Source organism: Podarcis tiliguerta (genome assembly GCF_965153285.1).
Source record: "Podarcis tiliguerta genome assembly, chromosome: 1".
Taxonomy (NCBI): Eukaryota; Metazoa; Chordata; class Lepidosauria; order Squamata; family Lacertidae; genus Podarcis; species Podarcis tiliguerta.
The window spans coordinates 78,202,406-78,228,050 of NC_139534.1; the positions used below are offsets into that span (position 1 = coordinate 78,202,406).

At 42.2% G+C, this 25,645-nt stretch overlaps 1 protein-coding gene across 6 annotated transcripts in view; it reads left to right on the forward strand.

Moving 5' to 3' along the window:
• The first annotated feature begins 346 nt into the window (after positions 1-346).
• The window catches only part of PPFIA1 (PTPRF interacting protein alpha 1), a 53,764-nt gene continuing 28,465 nt past the window's right edge, over positions 347-25,645 (forward strand). For 4 of the 6 annotated variants that reach the window (XM_083422502.1, XM_083422503.1, XM_083422504.1 and 1 more), the window contains exons 1-6: positions 366-1,612; positions 2,981-3,244; positions 20,547-20,648; positions 22,088-22,252; positions 24,127-24,201; positions 25,230-25,331. In XM_083422502.1, coding sequence (XP_083278628.1) covers positions 2,981-3,244; positions 20,547-20,648; positions 22,088-22,252; positions 24,127-24,201; positions 25,230-25,331 — 708 coding nt within the window. In that variant the 5' untranslated portion in view covers positions 366-1,612. Of the gene's footprint in view, positions 1,613-2,980; positions 3,245-20,546; positions 20,649-22,087; positions 22,253-24,126; positions 24,202-25,229; positions 25,332-25,645 lie in introns of all 6 variants that reach the window. The other 2 variants (XM_083422505.1, XM_083422506.1) reach the window with 2 other exon arrangements.

Consider the following 25,645-nt stretch of genomic DNA (forward strand, 5'->3'; position numbering starts at 1 on the left):
GGTGAAGAGGCAGCGCAGCATTAGGCCCCTTCATTTAGGGAGCAAGACAGCACTGCGTTCCACGGGGCTTACTCGCGGGTAAACGTGCCCAGGATTTGCAGCCTTGGTCTCCCCTTCCCTCCGCGGGAGAGAGAGAGAGAAGTTCTCCCCAATCCCACTTGCAGCCCCCATAAACATCCCTCACAACAGTACAAAAGCGCGTGATTTGATCCCCATCGCGGGCTCCCCGCGGCGGAGTCTCGAACCCGCAGCCCCGAGCCTCCGGGGCGGGAGAGAAGGACGCGAGGCAGCGGCCCAGTCCTTGACGCGCGGTGCATTGTGGGCCACGCACTGTTGTGTGCAGGAGCCGCGGAGGCTGCCGGGAGCGGCGGGAGGCGGCGACGAAACTCTGAACGACGGCGGCGGCGGCGGCGCGGAGCAGGAGGAGGCGGCGGCGGCTGAGGGCCCGGCTTGGGAGGCAGCAGCGGCGGCCGGACTCGCTCAGCTTCTCCTCGGCTCCACCAGCGGGACCCTACCGGGCCAGAGGCCGCCGCCGCGGGACGGAGGAGCGCCGAGAGAGCAGCAGCAGCAGCGCCGCCGCCGCCGCCGTGGCCACCTCGGATGCGGAGGTGGCGGCAGGAGGAGGCGGAGCGACCTGCGGGTGGGAAGGCCGGGCTCGAGGGTGAGGGGCGCTCGCCTCTCTCCGCCGAGGCCTCCGGGGAAGGGAAGCGAAGCCCCACCTTCCTGCCCCCTCTTCTTCCTCCTGGTGAGGGGGGAACCTCCGAGGAGAAGCAGCTCAACTTCGGGCTCCCCCGCACCCACTCCCAACTTTTCAGCCGCTTCTGCGTTTTATTGGTTTCTCCATCCAATTTCTACACTTTGGGGTGGGGATTAAGGATTGGGGCTGCTCCCCCCCCCCTTTTTAAACTTCCAGGGAAGATGCCCAGAAGGGTTTCTGCGCCCCCTTGAAGCTTCCCTACCGCACACGCCGCCACCCACCGCCGCCTCTCTCTGAAAGAAAACAACCAACAACCCGCTTAAGAGGAATTATAAATGCGGGACAAGAGACCCGAGAAGCTGAAAGAAGGAAAAGTTCCTGCGCTGCCTAACGAGAGGCGGGTTGGAGGAGCGCCCTCCCAGCTCCTGCGGGAATAGAGAAGTTCTCCCAACTTTTTTTGTATCTTCGGGTTTTTTTAAGTAGCGCCATCGTGACCTAAAGTGAGCTTTGTATACTGTGCACTGTTGATTGATTGTCGGCCTAGAAGCACTGAAAACAGTTGGCCCTTTTTTTTTGGCCACACGCTTCTCCTAACCTGGCTTTTTTTGTAAGCCAGGATTAGATAGGAAGGGAGCTAGCTTGAAGACTAGGTTGTTCCGTATCTGTTTCTTTACCCCAGAGGACGATATTATCTTGCTGCTGCTGCTCCTGTTGGACCATCTCCTTTTCCAAGCAAGATTATTTATCCTCTTGTTTGCGGTTCAAGGATTATTTAATGAATGGATTTTGTAGTCAAGCTGGATGGCTGCTCTACCATTTGAAATGTTTTTGGAAATCATGCCGAGTTGCTGAAAAGAGCTGATATTGCTGGAAAATTTTAGCCTCTGGCAAAGCCTTTTTTGTTCACCGACCAAGGTAAATGAAACAATGGAAGCTTATAAATTATTTTAGTTAGCAGCTATAAAACATGAGATAACTAAGAGAAAAGTAACTACATACATTCCACTTTGATTATGTTGATTAATGCCTAAGAATTATAAATGAAGTTTTTCATTATATAATCATAAACGTATGGGGAGTGGAATTGGTCCCATTGCATGGCCCTTGAGAAAATTGCTTGCTTATGTTTAGCTCAGTCTTTATGAACATCTAAGGAAGGATAAAGGACTTTATTAGATGAACTGCTTAATTTGGTTGGCTTTAATAGAAAGTTAGCTGTTCAGTTTTGTCAGGGAACAGACACACTTATTCAGTTTTTTTTTGGTACTTTTTGTAATGCTGTACTGAAGTGTATATGTCCACATACATATTAAAACTTAAAGAGCTATACAGTCACTATTATTAAAATAGTTTAACATGTGCTTTGATGCTTTTGTATTTTGTTCCCATGGTGGCTTTTTGTGATGCATTGTAGGGTCTAGTGATGCTGTATTGCTGTTAGTGCTTTGATCTTCTGCTTGTTCATGAGGTTGCTTTTTGTGTTGTACTTCCTAAGAACCTGCCTGCTTATTAATTGATGGCGGCATCCAACTGCAAAAAGGCTCTAATGCTATTTTAATGGCAACAAATTTCTGTAATGGAGATTGTGCAGCTACAATAATAAGCTCATGTAGACAGTAAAACCTAGCTAGCTTTCATGAGGGCAGAGGGCAGTTTTAAGAACCTGGGGGTACCTATTTTTCCATATAATTGATTGTAGTTCTACTGTAGATCTTTGATTTTATATGCATCATAAGCTTGCTTTTAAGTTTTGTACCAGTTACAGGATAGGATGCATGTTCTTTAAATCATTGCATTTACATTGCTTAATAACTACTGCCTGTGGTTCTATACTTGCAATGCAGATAAGATTTCCTAATCTCACCCACAAATATGTGGGTGATTCACCCCTTTGCCTCTAATAACTTCAACAGGATAAGTGTGTTGAACAATTGTGTTAAGTGAATCTGAGGACTTTAAAGGCATTTGGTTTTGTCAGGTTATAGGTAATGTAGCATAAGAATCTTGTTAGGAGTAGCAAGTTAGAAAATGAGGTATTGTGTTAGCAGTTAGTACTAGTAATACATAGTTGTTTTATACTTAGCTCATAAACGTCATTTGACATGACACAGTTGTAAAGACACTGATAATAAACCTCCACTTCTACATTCAGATAAGTTAAAGAGGTTGTGGGGTACTTTATGTCATTGGGGAAGGCCATTGCACGTAAAAGCTCTTACTCTGGATTTGTATTTTTTGCCATGTTAATGGTATAACTAAATAAGTCTTAAATTTCATTTCAAGATGATGTGCGAGGTGATGCCAACTATCAGTGAGGCAGAGATTCCCTCAGGGGGAGGTGGAAGCCATGGTTCAGGTTCCCCCCTACAGTCGGATGCTGATTCCCATTTCGAGCAATTAATGGTATCCATGTTGGAGGAACGAGATCGCCTTTTGGACACACTGCGAGAGACTCAAGAGACACTAGCATTAACACAGGGTAAACTGCATGAAGTTGGTCATGAAAGGGATTCTCTACAACGACAGCTTAATACTGCACTGCCACAGGTATGTTTTTTTAATATCTATATAAACAAGCAAACTTTGATATCATTAAACTTTAGATCACTGTCTTCAGGAATTAACATGCAAGTTAAATGAAACACTTTAAAGAGCCCATAGCATGATTTTTTCCTTTGCTTAGTGAAATAATATAGGAAATATGAGACAAAAAGTTTAATGTGAGCAGAAAAACTTTGAAGGTTGCTTATACTGCACTGCTGTTGCAGGATAGACTCTCAGAACCTTGCAAATTTAGCTTTAGGTGGCTTTTTTAGCTTTTTTAGAAGTAACAGTTTGTAATCAAGGTGGCCAGCAAGATTTCTAAGGCTAGAATAAGCAAACCTTTTGTGTAAGGTTTGTAATAGTGTAAGTAGAGTGGTGGTGTTGTAGTGTAAATTGACAGAATTGATTGGCATTAAAGGTGAATTGCTTTACTCTCAAAGATATCTAGGGTTCATCTTTAGAGAGGTGGAATTAATCACATATAGAATCTGAGCAGCAACTGGAGGGATTATAAATTCTAAAAAAAACCTACAATTCTGGTTGTGCCCCTATTATTTCTTAGGAGGGGAGAGAGTGGGAGAGGGAGAATCTAGAGGTGTCAAACATAGTGAACCACTGTTCTTCTCCATATTAAGAAATTGTCATCTTGATCATTCTCTGTGCCAGGAGAGAGCTGTAGCAGCAGTCATAGTTTGCAGTCAGGTTTCTATAGATCAGAAAACAAGCACATTATGGCCCCACCCCTGCACCCTTTGTGTCCTTTTCTCCTGTCAGAGGCTGGACTATCCTATTAACAGCAGCTGCCAGACACTATTCTGTTAGGCTCTCTAGCAAAATAGTGAGCCACTCAAGTGCTAGGGTATCCCTTTCTTTCTCCTGATAAAGAAAAAGCCCAGCCTACCTGTAAGAGTTACTGGTCCCAGGATATGCGAGCGTCAGAGCTCAGTGGGGTTTTGGATCAAGTTTGTGGTCACCAGATGTAGTTGACGCAGAAATTTAAGACTTCTGTAATATAGAATCTCTCCAGTTAATGCTAGGAGAAATAGCAGCAGATGATTGATCTTTAATAAAAAGGTAAAGGACCCCTGACATGTCAAGTCCAGTCGCGAACGACTTTGGGGTTGCAGCACTCATCTCACTTTACTAGCCGAGGGAGCCGACGTTTGTCTGCAGACAGTTTTTCTGGGTCATGTGGCAAGCCGCTTCTGGCGAAACCAGAGCAGCGCATGGAAACGCCGTTTACCTTTCTGCTGGAGCAGTACCTATTTATCTACTTGCACTTTGATGTGCTTTCGAACTGCTAGGTTGGCAGGAGCTGGGACCGAACAATGGGAGCTCACCCTGTTGTGGGGATTCGAACCATAGAGTACATGCAAAAGGTCCCATATTCAGTCCCAGTATCTCCAGGTAGTACAAGGAGAAACCCTTTTCTGAAACCATGGAGAGCCACTGGCAGTTGTTGTCAACAATACTGCACTAGATGGATGAGTGTTCGGGTGTGACCCCTAAATGGCTTGTGATCCAACAACCTAAATAGAGAGCCTCTGCCAATATCAACTGATCTCAGGCCCTATGATTGGCAGGGGAGGCAGGAAATGGCAATAGCTCTCCATGGTTTCAGGTAAGGGTCTTTCTCGGTTCTACTTGGAGATACTTGGGATTGAACCTGGGATCTTTTGCATGCAAAGCGTGTTCTCTTCTCTACTGCTGAGCTATAGCCCTTCCCATTAAAAAGTTTCTTATGTTCCTTTCTTAACTGAACCATCATACCTACTTCTGAGATTTGGATCTGGTTAACTACTTGTTGCCCTTGTGCTGCTTCAGTATTAAGTCTCTTCAGATTATTTGGTGTGTGTTTTTTTAAGCTGCCACTTAAATACTGACATATGTGTTGAGCTTTAATGGAATGCAGAGTCTGCAGAGAAAAGCTCCTTATTTTGGCTGTAGTCTTAAATGAGAACACAATGCATTTGTTATATATAATTGTTAGAAGAGGATATTTAAGGCTTTCTCTCCCACAGGGATATGTTTGGAGAGGGGGGAGGGTGTATCAGTTTAAGAAGTTACTTTGGAGACTGCCAGAGGAGAGAAACAATAGGATTTTATTTTTGTTTGTATATGTGTAAATAAAGAAGCAAATAGCCCAACTATAGCCAACCTCTTGTCAAGTATGCTACAAGTTGATTCCACTGCATAAGACAATACCTCTCTAATAATTGGCATGAGATTACAGTAATATGTTTAACAAACAGTCTTGTGATACCTTAAAGATGAAGTAATTTATTCTGACATAAGTTTTTGTGGACTTATTTGTCTTAAAGATGCAACAGGACTCTGTTTTTGTTTTAAGAGACTAACACTTGTACTCCTCTGGACATGGAACAAATTATACATCATTACGATTTAAAATATCAGCACTCAAAAACACCACAAGAAAAGCAAGAAAGCAGAAATAGTTTTTCCTTATGTTGGGTCAGATCAGAAAGTAAATAGTCCCTGTAGATCAGTGTAACAAAGGGTCTCAAATCCAGTTTCACTGTTGCTAACTAAATACTGAAAATTGAACCTAGAACCTGATTATATTCAAAGCCTGAACATGGTGAAGCCACATGGCATTCTTGCTTGCTGTAGAGATTGTTAGAACAACTTTATTTAAAGCAGAGATGGGGAACCTGATGCTCTCCAGATACTGGGTTGCAACTATGTGTCATGCTGGCAAGGGCAAATGGAGTTGGAGGTTCCTCATCCCTAGTGTAGGGATAACTTTCATAAATAAATAGCATTACACTGAGAATATTTGATATATTGTTTGCTAGATTCTAGCATTTGGACTTCTTTGGATGTGCATATGGTTGGCTTAATGAAAGTTGAAGATTTAGAGAGGCAATCCTATTGGTTCCTCCCTCCTTCAGAAGGAGTGTAACCCCATCAAGAACAGGCAACCTACTATCCATCCAGTCTAGGAAACCACGCACTAACAGTGCCTCAGTCTTAAAGGCAAGCATGTTTTTAAAATGCTTGACAACAGGAATGGAAATGCTTCTCCAGACTAATTTCTGGCCATTCTTTTCAAAACTTATTCTTAAAACCAGTGTTAGAAACTGAGTTATGAAACCTAGGAGCTAAATGGCACCGCAAACCTAGGTTATGGGTGCAACAACGGAATGTCTAGGCACACTTTTTACAAGAACACAAAGCTGAAAATGAATGAACTGCAACTAAAATATTATATTCATTTTCCATATGGTCTAGTCCTCATCTGAAGACTTCAAAAAAACAAATAATAATAATAATAATAATAATAATAATAATAATAATAATAATAATATTTTATTTATATCCCGCCCTCCCCAGCCGAAGCCAGGCTCAGAGCGGCTAACAACAGTAAAAGTAATACAGCATTCTAAAACCAATTCATTTTAAAATCAATTCAAAATCAAATTAATGGCAACCATTGGGCTAGAGTTCTATAAGGATTACCAAAGGAGGGGGTCAGACTGTGCCTTGGCCAAAGGCCTGGTGGAACAGCTCTGTCTTGCGGGCCCTCCGGAAAGATGTCAAGTCCTGCAGGGCCCATGTCTCTTGTGACAGAGCGTTCCACCAGATTGGGGCCACAGCTGAAAAAGCCCTGGCTCTGGTTGAGGCCAGCCTAACCTCCCTGTGGCCTCCAAGATGTTTTTGTTTGAAGACCGTAAGGTCTTCCGTGGGACATACCAGGAGAGGCCGTTCCGTAGGTATGAGGGTCCTAGGCCGTATAGGGCTTTAAAGGTTAAAACCAGCACCTTAAATATGATCCTGTACTCCACCAGGAGCCAGTGCAGCTGGTATAGCACCGGGTGAATGTGATCCCGCGGCGAGGACCCCGTAAGGAGTCTCGCTGCGGCATTCTGCACCCGCTGGAGTTTCTGGGTCAGTCTCAAGGGCAGCCCCATGTAGAGTGCTTCTCCTGCCCGCCCCCCCTAATATTCTTAAGACGGTCTCTTCTCCAGTCTTCAGAGAGTGGCTGGAAGTGGGGCGGCAGAAAAAGGCCTTACTTTCCTTCCAATCTGCAGCTTTAATCTGAAATCTTAGGCACAGTACTGTGCTCAGAGCTCAGAAACTGCTCATGCTAATGAAATTCCTTGTCTCAAAATGCTTCGAACAATGGGAATTTTGAACGCTGCATAAAGCCTAGGAAATAAGTTGATGGGTGAATCAAATTCACATGTCTAATTTTAACCTGGACAATGTGTCATGTTGTTTGGATACTCAGCTATTCGTTTCTTTAATATATAGAGGAAAACGACACGAGGGAAACTTGAGGCAACTTATCTAACTTGGTGCTCAGTGCCTAAAGACTACATGTTTTCATAATCACATACAGCTAAACAAGCAAAATAACTGACTACCAAAATAAAAAGTGGCAACAACTAAAACTGTACCCATTACCTCTTGAAATTAAGTGAAAATCTAATATGTATTGAATACATAGGTATGATATTGGGGGTATGTGTTATTGTTGGTTAGTGCATGAAAGTTAGTCTTAAATAGTTTTTATGTGTTTGGCTCTACAGCGATACATTTCACAACTAAATACATATTTATTTAATCTACAACACATGGTGTATTTCTGCACCTGTACTTACAAGCAGAGGTTGTTGGAGGCCAGGGGCAGGAGTCTTGTTAGAATAAAGTTATCAACTCAAACGAAAAAAGCAGATAGTCCCTGACGGGGCCTCCTGGCTGGCTTAGACCTCGGAGGCCTAGGGCAAGTGTACCCGGCTGCACCTCCCTGCATGGACCTGCTTACATGTGAATGAAAAATCAAGAAAATTATTTTCCCCCTCAACATGCAGTTACTAAAATAGGCTTTGGAATTAGTGAAACAGTTTTTAAATTGCAGGCATAGAGAGTTGCACTTCTTTATAGGCCTGCAGGATGAGTAATTTCAAGCAGTACTGATTAAGTTGTTGTAAAAGAAATGGTCATAATTGCTGTTACACGAGTAATTATAGTGATTTGCTTGTGACACATAACATGAACTCTGCAGAAAAGAATGTTAAAATGTAAAAGACTTGAATGCCCTTGTATCAGTGTCCCTTCATGTTATTCTAATACTGTAGTGCAGAACATGCAATACATTTGTCCAAATAGCTTTTAATCTCTAATATATTCTAAATTACTGAAAAAGTTTCTTAGTGTAAGCTTCCAATGTGGTCTTCTTTTAAATAGTTAAGCTGGTTTTTCCCCCAGAATTTGATTGATTTGTTTGATTTAGAATTTCTCCAACTAGGCTTTGCTGTGAATTTTTGTACCCTGGATAAAGGTTGAATCACAGAGAGCAAGCTGTTAAATGTAGGAACTCGTTTAGGATTAGCCTCGGTGGCATAGATCCCTTTAATGTTTAGGCATATTCTCCCCTTACCTACACAAGTTCTGATGGGAAAGAAGACTTTTCTGTCCACAGCCATCAACAAGTACCCCAAAATATCTCTATTTAGGCCTACACAATGCCATCTAAGCTGTGAGCATGCTGAGGCTGCCCTGTGGTATCAATGTACAAGCTACAAAAGTTTTGCCTGCTTCTAGAATCGGTCCCTGCCTGTTTTCTTTCACGATGGCTCAGGTCAGCATTAATTGAGCTCTCTAAAACTTGTAAACTTCTCTATGGTCATGTGGTATGCTTTTGCATTACAGCTGTTGTTAAATAACACAATTAGAAAGAGATATGGAATACACTGCTTTGTTTCTTGAAGAGGAAGAATCTTTTCACAGAGGTGTGGGCCTCTCCCACTGTTGATGAGTAATCCACATTCTTAAGAGGCTGGAGCAACTCCCCTACAAAAAAAAAGTTACAATATTTGGGTCTTTTCAGTATGGAACCTGATAAAAATTCAGGACAGGCAAAAGGATGTAGTTAGTACTTCATGTAGTGTAGGAGTGGGGAACCTTTGGCCCGCTATATGTTGCTGAACTTCAACTCCCACCAGCCCCAGTAAGCATGGCTGATGACCAGGGATGAAATGAATTTAAGTTCAACAACATCTGGAGGGCCAAAGGTTCCACACCCCTGACACATTGCACAGGTAAGCCCCCACGGGATGTAGTAATGGCCACCAACTTGCGTGGCTTTAAAATAAATGCTGGCAAATTCACGAAGGAGAAGACTATTGGTGTCTCCTGATCACAATAGCTGTTCACTACCTCCAGTATCAGAGACTGTATGCCTCTGAATCCCAGTTGTTTGAGAGCATATAAGAGAGTGCTGTTGTACTCATGTCCTGATTGCAGGAATCCCATAGATATCTGATTGGCCACTGTGGAAACAGGATGCTGGATTAAACGGCTCTTTGGCCTGATCCAGCATATCTCTGCTTACATTCTTGGTACATGCAGATGTTGTTCATGAGCGTAGAGCAGTAATTCCCAGAGCGCCAGGCAGAGGTGGATCTACTATGAAACTAATGAAGCTTAAGCTTCAGGGCCCCTAATCCCATAGGAGGCCCTGAAGTGACTTGAGTCCACATTGCTTTAAAAAACGGGGTCTAGTAGACCCAATTTGAGTCTCATGACTCAATTTTGTGTTGTGTATATTACAACAATCTCAAAGTTTGAAAGTCAGCAGCACAGATGTTGTAAAGGTGTGGTGATCTGTCATGGAACAACTCTATTGAAGAAGATAACAGTGGTTACCCAGACCTTGTGGCTGGTTGTAAAGGGACCCCCAAAGCGTTAGGGGCCCCAAAATGTAGGTCTGCCACTGGTGCCAGGGCCCAGTAGTGTGCTATGAGAAGCTAGTTTTTGCGCTATGAGAAATCAAATATTCTTTTAAGCCTAAGGAACCCAATGGCATATTCAGTTCCCTATTTCATCTTTGCAAAATTGACTGCTCTAGCCTTGCCTCTTTCCATTTGGCCTCCACAGGTCATGTAATCCTAACATTGGTTCTAAATGCATTTGGCCAATTCAACACCTCCCAATGTAGTGAAGCAGCATAATTGCTCATACTTAGAGGAGGCTTTCTATTAAGTTTCTGCATGAGTCACTGTTCTAGGCATGGCTCCTTCTAGTTAGGTGATAATCCCAGAACTGTGAGTCATGCAGAAATGTGTAAAGACAGTTCCACTGATGGTGTATAATTCTTGCTCTTAACTATCTATAATGAATGGACCACCAGCTGTTGATGAATTGCAATTTAATCATTCATCAACATTTGCTATGCCGGCTGGGGCAGATACAGGATGTAGTCCAACAACATGTATGGAGAGCAACAAGTTGTCCACCCCTTCTCTAAAACAATATTTCCTTAGGGTGCAAGTGTAAAGTGTTCTAATTCTAGGAGAGGGGGAAAGAAGTGGCTCTTCCATCAGTAGTTTTGTGAAGCACTGGGCCAAATATGGAAGTTTAAACACAACATTTATTCTAGCTATTGTAGGTATTACCGTACATTATATTAGATGTTGGAGATAAAAATGATTATAGTGATGAACGCAGTCTAAACCTTACACCTCCAAATAACTACACAGCTTGTTTCAGGAACTGTTCCTGCTGAAAATTTTCTTGCTTACAAGTATATAGGGATGCTAAATTGAGTACATTTTGAACTGCCATGAAAGAGGTGGCTAAATTCTTGTTTATGAAGTTGGAGGTTACAAAATGCATTTGCATTCTAAGCAGTAATGAACTTGAAAGCTGTAAATGCAGACGGGAGTTTACAACTTACAGGGTGGCCAAGTTCTTTCAGTAATTTGAAGATTTTCAGATGTTATCTGTGTCAACACCTAATTGCAATATTTAAAGCACATTTCCCAATAAAATGTAATTGGTTTGCACCCGATTTAGAATGTCATCATGCATTGAAAGCTGCTATCACTGGCAAAGTTGTATGGCTCCTGTCTTTTGCGAAAAAACAGCTAGGACAAGGTATTCTTAATTCTGCGTCCCCAAACATTGAAAACATCAATAAAACATGTAACCAACCTCCTGATCACAAATGCCTGATATTGCATAACCCTGTAGCAGAATTCTAGATCTTCCTCTCTCAAAGTGATGACTCTTATTTTTTGTACTTTGGAACAGTTCATGAGCAGCTTATAAGTCATTGAAGTATTTTAGTTGTCATCCTTCTTCTGCCTGTTGTTTTTGGGAAGCAAGTTTTGTTTAATGTAGTTTAAATAATTGTTGTATTAACAAAACTTTAGAAGTAGCACTAGAATCCTTTGTCTGTTCTTTGTCTCAAAGTATCATGTCAGCTACTCTGTTCCTCCTGTAGATGTCTAATTTTTTATGTGCTTGATAGTGGGCATTGCCTAGGATGGCTAGAAACAAGGAGCTACATCAAAAGTAGCTAGACATACCAGCAAGCACTTAAACACTGCATTTTAAAATTATTATTTTTGTATTTGGCAAGTGTTAAATCTGCAGAATGTCCAAAAGTTTAATTCCAGAGTGCCAGCTAGCATTATTGTATTGAACAGTGTGTGCTTGGCATTACGCAAAAAAAGGTTCTTGTTTAAAGAAGCGTATACTGTAGTTCAGCAACATTTACCTCAAAATAATTTAGTCTTCAATATGCATATAATGGTCATTGCCTTTTAATTGTGATATCTCAGCAAAAATGCAGAATTCTAGTGAAATCTGAAAAAAGAATCTTAAACAACTGGCACAGGGAGTAGAAGGAAAAGGTATCATGAGCGAATGACAAGTGCTATCCCAGAACAGTTAATTCCAGTTTTGTCAGGAGTGAAATGCAATCAATGCTTTTAATTACTTCAAAGAATCATTGAAAATTAGGTGGGCCGTTGTTGTTTTTTCCTACTCAGAACTTGTTGAAATAGAAGTACTGGGCATTTTATTTAATATGTATATTCTACTTTACAGTGTGCATTGAGCAGAGCTGTGATTTAGGGAAAGTTCCCTGCTCACAAGTACTGCAGATAAATGCCTACAGCCTTACAAGATCAGCTGCCAACCAAAACACACTATAGGAGAGTGAATGTTTCTATTGTGAAATCCTGGCATACTTTTCTCCATGGGCCCCAGGACCATTCGATTTCACTGAGGGGAACTGTGGAGAAAAAGCTTAATGAGAAATTCAGAACTCTTGGTGCTGAAAAGTCAAATGTAGGCCACTAGAATATGTAAAGCATACTTGTTTCTAGAACGCATTCATAAGGAAAAATGTAGCTGCCACAGGCATTTTTTAGTAAGTTTTCCAATAGTTTTCCATTTGCAGTGGTGAGAGGATTTTTGAGAGGATACCTCTGGCCATCAAATAGAACAAGAGGTTTTCTGTTGATCAATTGACTAGGGTTTTTAAAACAGGTTTAACAAACAAACAATTGTATTGCCAAACAATGTTTTGTTTGGTTTTTTAAAAGGCATTAACATTATGGGAGCAAAGAAGATAATCACCAACAGGTTAGATAGCTATGTTAATTACAAAAACCAAATGCAGTGGTACCGCAGGTTACAGACGCTTCATGTTACAGATGCTTCAGGTTACAGACTCCGCTATCCAGAAATAGTACCTCGGGTTAAGAACTTTGCTTCAGGGTGAGAACAGAAATTGTGGCGGCACGGCGGCAGCAGGAGGCTCCATTAGCTAAAGTGGTACCTCAGGTTAAGAACTGTTTCAGGTTAAGAACGGACCTCCAGAATGAATTCAGTTCTTAACCTGAGGTACCACTGTAGCTGTTACTGTGAAACAATGACATTAACAGGGGTCAGGGTAGTGTACATGGACCTCCCACTGTCCTGTTAGTTTAATAGTTGGAAAAAAGCTATGGTATAGGTTAGGTTGAGCATGTGATTGCTGAATGAGTAATGCCTGAGTCAATGTTTAAATGCAAGTGCTCCTGTTCCTAGCCTTATACTCTATCCTCTAAGTCAGTGGTTTCCAAAAAGAGGGGTCCATAGTCCTATCCCTTGCCTTCCCCCCAACTAGTTTTTTGTCATTTTGTGCATTTTTTCAATATATTGGCCAAAACATTTTTGAAATCACACCACGATAACAATTTTGACCCAGCAATACGCAGCAATATATTGCTTATCGCGCGAGGGAGAGCGGGGAAGCCGGTTTCAAGGCACCGCTGATCTGAACTGCCTTCCCTCACGTTGAGGGAGACCAGGGCAGCTGATCGCCCTCACTTCAAGGCACCGTGGCACTACCATCCCCTGGCACTGAGGTGAAACAGTGTTTCTCAGTCAGCAGGAAAGCAGTAGCAGGCACAGTGGATATGCATCTTCACTGGCTGTCACTGCTGGCTGCCCCATGGACAACGGCTTGATCTCCGCGGCTGCTCCTTCCCTCATCCTCATGCCTGGAATCTCCAATTTCATACATCATGATATATCAGAATACTGCAATGTTGAAAATGCTGCTGATATATCACAATGTTGAAAACCAGATATTGCTCAGCCCTACTCTTTTTTTTAGTGTAACTAAAATCCTTTGCTTATTAGGGGCTACCCACATTTTGTTCAGAAAATGGCTTTGCAGAGGTAACTACCATAGAGTTATCAAAATTTTCAAAAGTAGGGAGTCCGAGGCTTGGCTTTTGAAAAAAAGGGGGTCCTCTGTAATCAGCTAATTAGGAACCTCTGCTCTAGGTAGTAATAACTGTTTGTGTTCTTGTTTGAATGTACTATACAGTGGTACCTCGGGTTAAGAACTTAATTCATTCTGGAGGTCCATTCTTGAGCTGAAACTGTTCTTAACCTGAGGTACCACTTTAGCTAATGGGGCCTCCCACTGCCGCCGTGCCACCGCTGTGCGATTTCTGTTCTCATCCTGAAGCAAAGTTCTTAACCCGAGGTACTATTTCTGGGTTAGCGGAGTCTGTAACCTGAAGCGTCTGCAACCCGAGGTACCACTGTAATGTTATAGTAGGTAGTGGGAAAAGATTTGCTGTGCTACTGGTTTTGCCGCTGAGTCTTTGAATTCTAGAGGCTGTGCTCCCTTTGCTATCACAGGCAGCACAGTGAAATACAAAAGGTCAGCTGACATCCAAACAGTGACATTTTTGGCATATTTGATTATATTTGACTGGTATCAAATAGAGCAGGGGTCAGCAACCTTTTTCAGCCATGGGCTGGTCCACCATCCCTCAGACCATGCGGTGGGCTGGAATATATTTTGAAGAAAAAAATGAATGAATTCCTGTGCCCCACAAATAACTCAGAGGTGCATTTTTTTAAAAAAGGACACATTCTATTAATGTAAAAACACGCTGATTCCTGGACCGTCCACGGGCTGGATTGAGAAGGCGATTGGGCCGCATCCAGCCCACGGGCCTTAGGTTGCCTACCCCTGAAATAGACTGTCAGTTGTCCAGTGTGTCAATCCTACCCTAGCAGCAACTTTGGCCTGTGTTATAGCTGGAATGTGTTGTGGGAAAGCATGTTTGATTATATGATGCTTCCTGGAATTATCTAATTTGTATGCACAGCAGTATTTCAACTGTTCTACAGTATGTTTTTTGCTGTTCATTTTGAAAGAGTCCATTTTTAAAAATAAGTAATTGATATCTTTGTGTTCTCAAAATATGCTTCATGAGATATGCTTATTTTTATCTGTAAAGATAAAGTCAGAAGTCTAATTGAATAAAAATATGCAAAGCATCTGCAAGCAGTAGAATGACACATGGTTCTACTGTTTGCATCTGGTGTAAATCCAAGAAGTACCCTTGTACAGATGACTGTCTCCAATATGGCGTCAGAAAGTGGTGGGAAGCTAATTTAAGATCATTCATCTAGTAGTGCTGTCATTTTCCAGTAATGTATACCAAGCTTTTGTACTGGAAAAAACATTTGTATCCAGAAGTGTTGTAATGCTTTAGTTACAGAGTACTACAGTTTCAGTAAAAGGGACCCGGGTGGCGCTGTGGGTAAAACCTCAGCGCCTAGGGCTTGCCAATCGCATGGTCGGCGGTTCGAATCCCCGCGGCGGGGTGAGCTCCTGTCTTTCAGTCCCAGCTCCTGCCCACCTAGCAGTTCGAAAGCACCCCTAAGTGCAAGTAGATAAATAGGTACCGCTTTATAGCAGGAATGTAAACAGCGTTTCCGGGGGCTGCGCTGGTGCTGGCTCACCAGAGCAGCTTCGTCACGCTGGCCACGTGACCCGGAAGTGTCTCCGGACAGCGCTGGCACCTGGCCTCTTAAGTGAGATGGGCGCACAACCCTAGAGTCGGACATGACTGGCCCGTATGGGCAGGGGTACCTTTACCTTTACTACAGTTTCAGTAATCCTAAAACTCAATTTCCAAGATAGCACGAATGAAGAATGTTTAAAGTAGTTGCCATAAATACTCATAAAAAATTCAGTCAGAAATATGAAGAAACGAGTCCCACTCTTTAGGTATAAAGAAATTTAGTTGAGTTAAATATTTTTACCTGCACATTCCTCAACTTATTCTGTATTATGTCCCCACATCAGTCAAATTGAGGAAATACCGTATTTTTCGCCCTATAGGACGCACTTTTTCCCCTCCAAAAATGAAGGGGAAATGTGTGTGCGTCCTATGGGGCGAATGCAGGCTTCGCGGACCTCTCTGCAAGCAGCGGGAGTGCTCCCGCTGCTTGCGAAGAACTGCCTGCATGCTGAAGCCTGCGAGCGCTGAGCTCTGCGCGTCCAGGCTTCGCGGAGAGCTGCCTGCCTGCTGAAGCCTGCGCGCGCTGAGCTCAGCGCGTCCAGGCTTCGCGGACCTCTCCGCAAGCAGCGGGAACGCTCCCGCTGCTTGCGAAGAGCTGCCTGCATGCTGAAGCCTGCGAGCGCTGAGCTCTGCGCGTCCAGGCTTCGCGGACCTCTCCGCAAGCAGCGGGAGCGCTCCCGCTGCTTGCGGAGAGCTGCCTGCATGCTGAAGCCTGCGCGTGCTGAGCTCAGCGCGTCCAGGCTTCGCGGACCTCTCCGCAAGCAGCGGGAGCGCTCCCGCTGCTTGCGAAGAGCTGCCTGCATGCTGAAGCCTGCGCGCGCTGAGCTCTGCACGTCCAGGCTTCGCGGACCTCTCAGCAAGCAGCGGGAGCGCTCCCGCTGCTTGCGGAGAGCTGCCTGCATGGCGCGCTGAGCTCAGCGTGTCCAGGCTTCGCAGACCTCTCCGCAAGCAGCGGGAGCCAGCGCTGGGCTCCCACGGCTTGCAGAGAGCTGCCTGTTTTGGGGGCTGGGGTCGAGGGAAGCTCGAGCTTCCCCAACCCCGCGCCTGGGGGGGGGAATAATTTTTTCCCTTTATTTCCCCCCCAAAAAAACTAGGTGTGCCTTATGGGACGGTGCGTCCTATAGGGCGAAAAATACGGTATATTTTAGATTTCACTCAAAATGTGTTTCATTCAGTCAGTTAACTTTGGACCTGCAGTTTCATAATAGAACACTAACATTTCTAAAGAAGATCTATTGAAGCTTGACAATCATCTCAGTTAAGCTAAGGAAATCTACTATTGTAAATGATCTTGCATGTGCTTATAACTGGCTATGCATATTTGAACGCTCTTGTAAATGATCTTGCATGTGCATATAACTTGCTAGGCATATATGAAATATACAACACAGGATGTCGTTTATTGCTGAAAACATTACAATAATTTGTTTTTAGTCATCATAAGAAGCATTGTTGCCTAGCTGGCAACATAAGTGTTTTGAAATACATTGAAAAGAAAATATTGCTTTGAGTTGCATTCTATTCAAATGCTTGACAGAATGGCATTTCCATCCAAGTTCTTGTTACACTTTTACAGCTTGTTCATATGTGACTAGAGAAGCTTTAGGGTCAAAGTAGATTGTTGTTAATTTGCTAGTGTATTAAACGTTAGGTGGAGTATAATATAGTTAGCCCCCTTGCACTCATGGAAGGGGTTTCCTTCAGCAGATACCAGATCGAAGGTGCAGATTAAATCTGGCTGCTCATGAGTCTCCCATTCTAGATGCAAAATGAATGGTATAAAGTAACACAAAAGAAGAAGGGAAAGCATGCATGACTTTTAAATTTAGTCAAAAGGCTTTTATAATCTTAGATTCTAGATTTTTTAAAAAATGCATGTTTCATTGTTTTCTGCTCGTAACATATATCATATTTTCGCTCTATAGGACACACAGGACCATAGGACGCACCGGACCATAGGAGGGGGAGAACAGGAAAAAAAAATCTCCCCCTCTCTGCTCAGCGCCCCTTCAGCAAAGCAGTAGGAGAAACAGAGCCGCTTCCATTTCTCCTGCCGCTTCGCTGAAGGGGTGCTGCGCAAAGAGGGGGAATTTTTTTTCCCTTGTTCTCCCCCTTTAAAACAAGGTGTGTTCTGTGCGTTCAAGGTGCGTTCACCTGAAGCCTCCAGAGCCCAGTGGGAGTTCCTTTCGACCTGCTCTTTGGGGCTGGCGGGGGGAAGTGCTGCTTGCCCCCACCGCCAGCCCCATAGGCCAGGTCGGGGCGCGCCGCCTTCCCGCTGCCCCCTGAGCTTGTGGGGCTGGCGGTGGGGGGAAGCGTTGCAGCCTTCCCCCCCACCTTCGTACAGCCTTCGTAGCCTCTGCAGGGCTGTCCTGCGGAGGCTTTGCGCAGCCATCCGCAAGCTAGAACAGCGAGAGGGAGCGCTCCTCAGCGCTCTGTCTCCCTGTTCTGGCTTTGGGCTTAGCCGCGCAGCCTGCATTCGCTCTATAGGACGCACACACATTTCCCCTTAATTTTTGGAGGGGAAAAAGTGTGTCCTATAGAGCGAAAAATACGGTACATACTAAAAAGATGCATGTATCTTTGGTTAGATTTTCTTTATTTACAAAAAATATTTATATAGCATGTCATTTAAAAAAAAAAATCAAAGCAGTTTAGAACAGTAAAACATAAAACTCTACAATATAAACCATATTAAAAAGTTAAAAACAGACATCAATTAAGCAATGTGGAAAGGTGTATTCAAACTGCCTATGTGGGCCTGGCAGAATAGAAAATTTTCAGCATGCATTTAAAAGTTGTTTTGTATTCTTTGTTTTATAGAATATATATAATAATGTTATGTTACTAAGCAATTTAAAAAAAAAAAAATTACAACCCCCCCCAGCATGCATATAAAAGTTGTCACAAAAGGTGCCTGCTGAATTACTATTGGCAGAGTATTCCGCCAGTGATCGGGGTGATGGAAGTTGTAATTCAACAACACTTGGAGGCTAACCCTGTCATAAAATGTTTGTTAAATAATGTGGTCATACTACTTTGATGAAACTACATCTAAGTCTAAGAAGCATTGCCATCCAAATTGGTATTTGTAAATTATATGGAATGTGTGTTAGTGTTTTCTATATTAAAGTGACAGGCCATATATTCACACAGATGGAATGTATATGTACACCCCACCCTTCTAATGCATAGTCATTACTTAGGACAGCTTGCCGCAGTTAAGGTCATCTATAGAATACAATAACACTTAATAAAATAGCCATTTAAAGTACAAGAGAGACAAACTGAGCAGATAAAATGGTCATTAGATAGAAACATTATCTACTTAGTTGGAACAAAAGCCTTCTGAAACAAAAACAAAAAATCCTGAACTATTCAACAAAAATAACAAGGGGGAGTCCAGCTGAATCTGAAAGCTAGACTATAGACAAGAAATATCTTGGAAGTAGGGGCATGAGCTAAATCCTTTATAACCTCAGTTAGAATGGAAGGCCACCACCTGTACAGCAGTAAAGATCAGTCTTGTTATATAAACTTTCTACATAGGATAGCTGAATGAGCTCCACAAACGCTTTCCTGATTACCTTCTTGATCTTCAGTGTTTTGTTATGCAATCAGAAGTCTGTGGTGCGACTGAAACGGCAATATAGGATACATCCCTATTCTAAATGAGAGGTGGAAACCTTAAGCCCAGCTGCTGAATGTGACCCTCCAACCCCACCCCACCCTTTACGTGGCCCTTGGAACTCTCCATGGGCTGCAACTCTCACCAGTCTTTCTTCAAACCCTCCTTGAGGCAGGTGGGTGCATTTAGAAACCCCTGGCTTCTGTGTGGCTGGGAGCTATCTTATTGTACAAAGGTTAAGAGGCATATCCATTATTCTACCCACTTTTGCCTTGGACCACACACACACACCTTTGTCTCCAGGTTTGCCCATTATTCTCCTAAAATATGATCCTTAGACTCCCCCCCCCCCAACTTAGGGCTTGTTGTTGTTTAGTCGTTCAGTCGTGTCCGACTCTTCGTGACCCCATGGACCAGAGCACGCCAGGCACTTCTGTCTTCCACTGCCACCCGCAGTTTGGTCAGATTCATGTTTGTAGCTTCGAGAACACTGTCTAACTTAGGGCTAGGAAATTATTTTTCCTAAGACAATCCATTGCAAGCCTAACTATGACCATAATAAGAGAAGGCAAGAGTTACAACGTGCGGCCAATGTTTGTTGTAAGTGTAGCGCTTGTCCTTTTCTGGTTTTGATAGATCTTTGAGCAAGATCCCCCAAGTGGGGATACTTCTTCTGGCCTTCAGTTACTGTTGCTCGTACACTAACCCTCTTTCTTCTGGTCCAGTCTAGATAGCTAGCATGAGAGAGTGACAAGGTGAAGTGGAGATCACTCCTTTTCCCCTTGTCACTGCCTGCTCTCTTAGAGAGGACTGATGGCTATGCAGCAACAGCAAGGAGTAGCAGAACTGGACCAGAAAGAAGCTGCTGAGGCAATAACCTTGGCAGGTGTTTGATGACATGGACTCCTGACAACAAACATAGGGTAGAACACACATTCTGTTTCCACCAGATGTCTTCAAAACTCAGGAGATGTTTCTCTACCATAAATCAAAGCGAGGAAGGTTTGACTTCCAGTGGTTAAGAAGTGGGCAGGAAGGTCAATTGTTAATCCTTCTCTTTCTGGGGGTTTCCCCCCCCCCCTCCCCCTAGCAAAGGCTCCTAGACTGTGCTTCCATCTAGAAGTGAGTTTGGGGGATTGTAGTTAAGTGAATAGTGAATGGCTTCTTTGCTAGCAGTCTCAGCCTGCTTTAAAATGGAAAACCTATAGCTGAGTTTTGCAGACAGGCAGTGGAGATGGAATGGGTAGGCCTGCCCTGAAATGTAATGGCAATGCAAGATGCACTGAGCAGGGCTATTAAATTGAACAGAATGGTGTAGTAGCAGGTGGAAAATTCATTTTGCTCGGTGGTGGGAGACAGGAGGACTAATTTGCTAACTTTATTACTAGCATTAATATTCTACCATTCTCTAAAAATTGAAGTTGGTAGAAGAGGTGAGAGTAGGATTACCTTAGCATAATGCTGCTTTTCTTTTATTTGTTGCCTAACATGTAATGCATTTGTTTGGATGTATTAATAATGAATTCATTCTTGTTTGCTTCGATTCTAGGAGTTTGCAGCACTTACTAAAGAACTTAATGTTTGCAGAGAACAACTCCTTGAAAGGGAAGAAGAAATTGCAGAACTGAAAGCAGAACGAAATAATACAAGGGTTAGTTAATTATCTGATATCATTTTGTTGCTATTGCATGCAATGTTGCTCTTGACTTTGCTTTTAAAATTAAAGGGGGACGTGAATGGATAGAACCTTAAGCTATGTTCTTACCTTTCTGAATATGGTGCTTCTATGTGACATGTATGTTTGGGATGTGCAAGGCTTGAAAAAATGAATGAATGAATAAATAAATATATAAATATATAAATTATATAAATATACAACCATCAAATCAAAATCAGATAAGCCACGTATTGCACTAATAGGGCAATGTATATAACAAGTAAGGTGTTATATGCAAGCTGTATTGAGCTAAAAATGCTGCAAACGAGGAAGTTAGTAAATGAATTGTGAGTATGTATGTGGAAGAGGAAGTATAACAGCCCAAGGATGACCAAACAGTGTTATTGCCTGGTACAGTGGTACCTTGGAAGTCGAACGGAATCCGTTCTGGAAGTCTGTTTGACTTCCAAAACATTCGGAAACCAAGGCACTGCTTCCAATTGGCTGCAGGAAGCTCCAGCCAATCAGAAGCTGCGGAAGCCACGTTGGACGTTCGGGTTCCAAAGAACGTTCGCAAACACTCACTTCCGGGTGTGCGACATTTGGGAGCCAAAACGTTCGACTCACAAGGCGTTCGGGATCCAAGGTACGACTGTATGAATTTATGCTGGGAAATGTAGTAGAGTGGCTCATGGGTGCATGCCTACTACATGGGTGGGAATGGATATCTTCCTTTTGTACCTACATATTCCACACAGTGAATTTTGGTATTAATGCAGCAAATATGACTCCTGTGTGATAAAGTATGAATTTTTCCTTACCATTCAAATGTATTTTTCTGAATGCTGAACTTAAGAGTTTCAGAATGAAATCATAATCATAAATTGCCACCAGGTATGATTTCTTGCCAGTATTGCCCATCGTAAGCTTCGGATATAACATTATTAGCTAACGTACTGTTTTACTGAGTTCTGGAAATCCCCAGGAGTACAACCAAAAGCTTGCATGTTTGGACTGGTAGCTCTTGGAGATCTCATCATCTTTACTCCTCCAGGCATAGTTTTGAGAATCAGCTTGAATTTATATTTGGTAGTCAGTGCCAGTAGTTTATTTATCTGACTTGAGGAAAAAAGAAAACTTTTGAAAATGTCTTCCTATTTTTTTTGGTTAGCAAAGTACATGGTTTTTTCCTCAGTTGAATTTGCCATGAAACTTTCTGCTACACAATTTTTCAGGCAGTCAAAGTTAAAAGAGATCATTTTAAAGACAAACAGAATTCTGTAACTCATGTGGTCATAAACAATCCATCATTGTGGGTTTGGGGTGCACATTGCATCATGATTTTATTTTCAAACAATAGCATAGTGTTTCTCTTCAGATGCTTAGAATGGAATTCATCTGTCTTCCTCATCTAAATTTTCGTTATTTTTCAGCTGCTGTTAGAGCATTTGGAATGTCTTGTCTCCCGGCATGAGCGATCTCTTAGAATGACTGTAGTAAAGAGACAGGCTCAATCTCCAGCAGGCGTTTCTAGTGAAGTAGAAGTTCTCAAAGCACTAAAATCCCTATTTGAACACCACAAAGCCCTTGATGAAAAGGTAAATGTACTGAGTGCATTGTTTATTATTTGAGAAATGTATAATAAATGGTTATGGCAAACTAATTAAGCGCATTAGTGTAAAAACAGTCTGCCGTTCAAAATTACTCATGTAAGCAATAAATGCAAGTGGAAAAAATAGCTGGCTGACTTGTAAAACTTGTTTGTCTTGGTAATAACTAGCTTACCTTTGTAAGTTTACCTTGTTATAACTAGCTTGCCTTTCTAAGCAGGTGTCAGCCAGTGAATTGGTCTTCTGAGGCAGTCCCCTTGGTAAAACAAACAGAAAAAGTGAAAATAACATTTGCCTTCTACTTTTGTTCAGTTGAAGCTTGATAGCACTGCTGTCTACTCCAAAATATAGATGCCAGGAAAGTGGTGGCAGTGTCAAATTGGAGTGCAACAATCTTTTATTATGGTGCCTTCCCAGTCCCTTTTCATCCGTTTAGTTCAACTCTCCGTTCCCCTTTTTGCTTCATTCTGTTTCTTCCTCCCTTTTCCCCAGCTTTTGGTATGTGCATAGGGGAAGAGACAGGAAATGAAAACACTTTAATGCATTTGGGTGGTGGGTGGGATCTGTGCCACTTTTAAATTGTGACATAGGAAAAAAAAAGAAGTGGTAAGAGCAGAGGGGCCAGCTTAGCCTAATACTGTTAGACGTATATGCTGTAATGCAAGAGAGAGCTTAGCTTCTTCAAGTCCCCTTCCTGACTTCTTTCCCTTCTGAGGGTTGGGACACCCTTCTGAAAAGGTGGGCTGTGATGTAGGGGGCTGAGGGGAAAGGGGATCACTGAAAACAGTGGGTCGTGAGGGAGATGGGGAGGCAGGGAATTCATCCAGTTGCCTCCTGTGTGCTTTTTCTATGGATCCAGTTCAGTATGACTATATGACTGTCCATCAAACAGTATGGATAGGCATTGTGAAATTTGAAGTTAAGCAGTTGAAGTCCCAATGACTTCAGAAGAGACTTATCCTTAACTTTGGTTGAACTGTGCCCTTATTTCCCATTTCATAGAGAACGGTGTTCTGTTCAGTAGCTTCCATCTCTTGCTTTTGGGAAGTTCTGGGCATTTAGCCTTTTGAATAAGCAATCTTACTCAGATCTTTTGAGTAAGCAGTCTTACTCAAATCAATAAACAAGTTCATTTATTTCAATTAACCTACTCTGAGTGTGACTAACATCAGATGGCACACCTGGTCTTTAAGCAAATATTTCATTAGTAGAAAAGCCATGGACGGTGGCTTTGATTGTAGGGATTGTGAGCTGAAATTTGCTCATGGAGTAAGACTTTTGATGTGGTGTAGGGATTGTAGGTGGGTTGGGTTGTGGAAATGAGAAGCTTCTACATGATCAAGATTTACCCTTATGCTTGGGCTTTATTGGATCCAGACCCATAAGGTTTATACAGCGTATTCACAGGTGACATATTGATTAATTGAAACTTTTATATTTTAATTGTTATAACAACCAATCTCTATGCTTGTTTAGTCAAGAAAGATGAAATACAATATGATAAAATTAATATATTTAAAATCAATTCATCCTATCTAACCATGATATTGTTACCAGTCCACATTTCTGTAGTATAGCTAATACTATACTCTTAAGCTTGTCTGAGCCAGAGGTTCATTGCCTGCAAATGAAATAGGAGTTCTGAATGTATATTGGCTCCATATTGATTTTGCATAAGCTGCTTGTTGTTTGGCATTCCATTGATATTGGAAGAAATGTTTCGGTTGTTACTTCATTGTTTTTAAGAATTAAAGATAATGTTCATTGCCAAAAATAAATATATAACTGCATGTAAATCAAAACTTCTGCACAGTTTAGTTTTGGAATTGCTTGTGTTCACACCTTGGCTCTATCTTTTTTAGGTAAGGGAAAGATTACGAGTAGCACTTGAAAGATGTAGCTTGTTGGAGGAAGAACTGGGTACTACACACAAGGAGGTAGGTCATTTCTTTAAAACAAAAACTCATCTTGTCATCTCTGAAGGAGCTGTTGACTTTTTGAGGGGCCCAAAGAACTATGACTTGAAAGGAGAGGGTTAGAATCAGTGAAATGCTCCCATTGCATCTCTTGGTCCTGCTGCGAATTCTAAACACTGATTCAAATATTTGTGAAGCAGTGTGTCTTCATTCATTCACTTTATTATTTGTGTACCGCTTTCTGACAACTCCCCCCTCAAACTCAAAGCAGCTTACAACAAAGAAACGGATGCATTTCAAACACCCCCCCCCCCATCACAGCATAGGAAAACTATAGCATAGTAACAATTTCATAATACACAGCAAAACAAAAATATAATGACATACCCAGAAACACATTCCTATACTAGAAATATATAGCAAGATTACTTAAACAACATGCAGCATTCATACAAAAATAACAAGGGAGTTTCACAGTTTCACCTTAGTCCTAGAAATTCCCCTCCCTTGATGTTGCTCATAGTCCCTCTCCTGCAGCAGCTTCTTCGAAGGCTTCCTAAGGGCAAAGGGTGGGGTAGCTAGAAACACCCCTCCCTGACTTCTGCTGGATAGGGACTTTGTGCAGCTTGGTGATGTTGGGAATACGTTTTCCATGGAGTCTTCTCTCTAAATGCAATCTTTTCAGCTGTGGACATGTCACTGCAAGGTTTCAGTCAGTCCTAAGAGCCAATTCACCCAACTCCATTCACTTATTAAGTAAATGGCAGTCATAGATCATTTGTTTTGCAGAAGGTTTCCTGTCTGACAGTTGAGTACTCCTCAAAGGCAAGCTTACCATTTGACAAATTATTTAGAGGAAATATAATCTATTTAGATTATAGAAATCAGTCCCAGTTCTGCTTTAAAATTGAGGGTGGTAGTATATCTGTTGCCTATTCATAAATGCAGAATTTCCATCTTTGCAAATGTTGTTAACTGCTCCTTTTTAAATTTCTGAATTAATATCCTTTATTACCATAACTGAAACAATACTTTAATTTCATTTTCAGTTAATGATTTTGAAAGAACAGAACAATCAGAAAAGAACTCAAGCTGATGGGATGCCTGATGTTAATCATGATCAGGAGAATGCACCTAGCACTAATGGGAAGGTAGGTGGAAACCTTGGTCTTGTAGGCACTGTTCACTCTTCATTTCTGGGGAAATAAATCTTAAACACAGTGTGGGTCTCAGGTGGACCTACACCATCATCTCATTCCGATGAGAAAGTAGTGAGTGAAAGCAGCTTTATACAAACATCACTTAAATGTGTTATCTCTGTCATCTCCCGATCAAACACTCCAAATCTTTTCAGGTAATAGGTTTGTGGTACAGAAAACACCATTTTTAAATAAACATGGTTTCAGTTTGATTTACTCATTGTTTCTTGAATCTCTGGCAATGAGACCAGAGACTCATCCTTTTG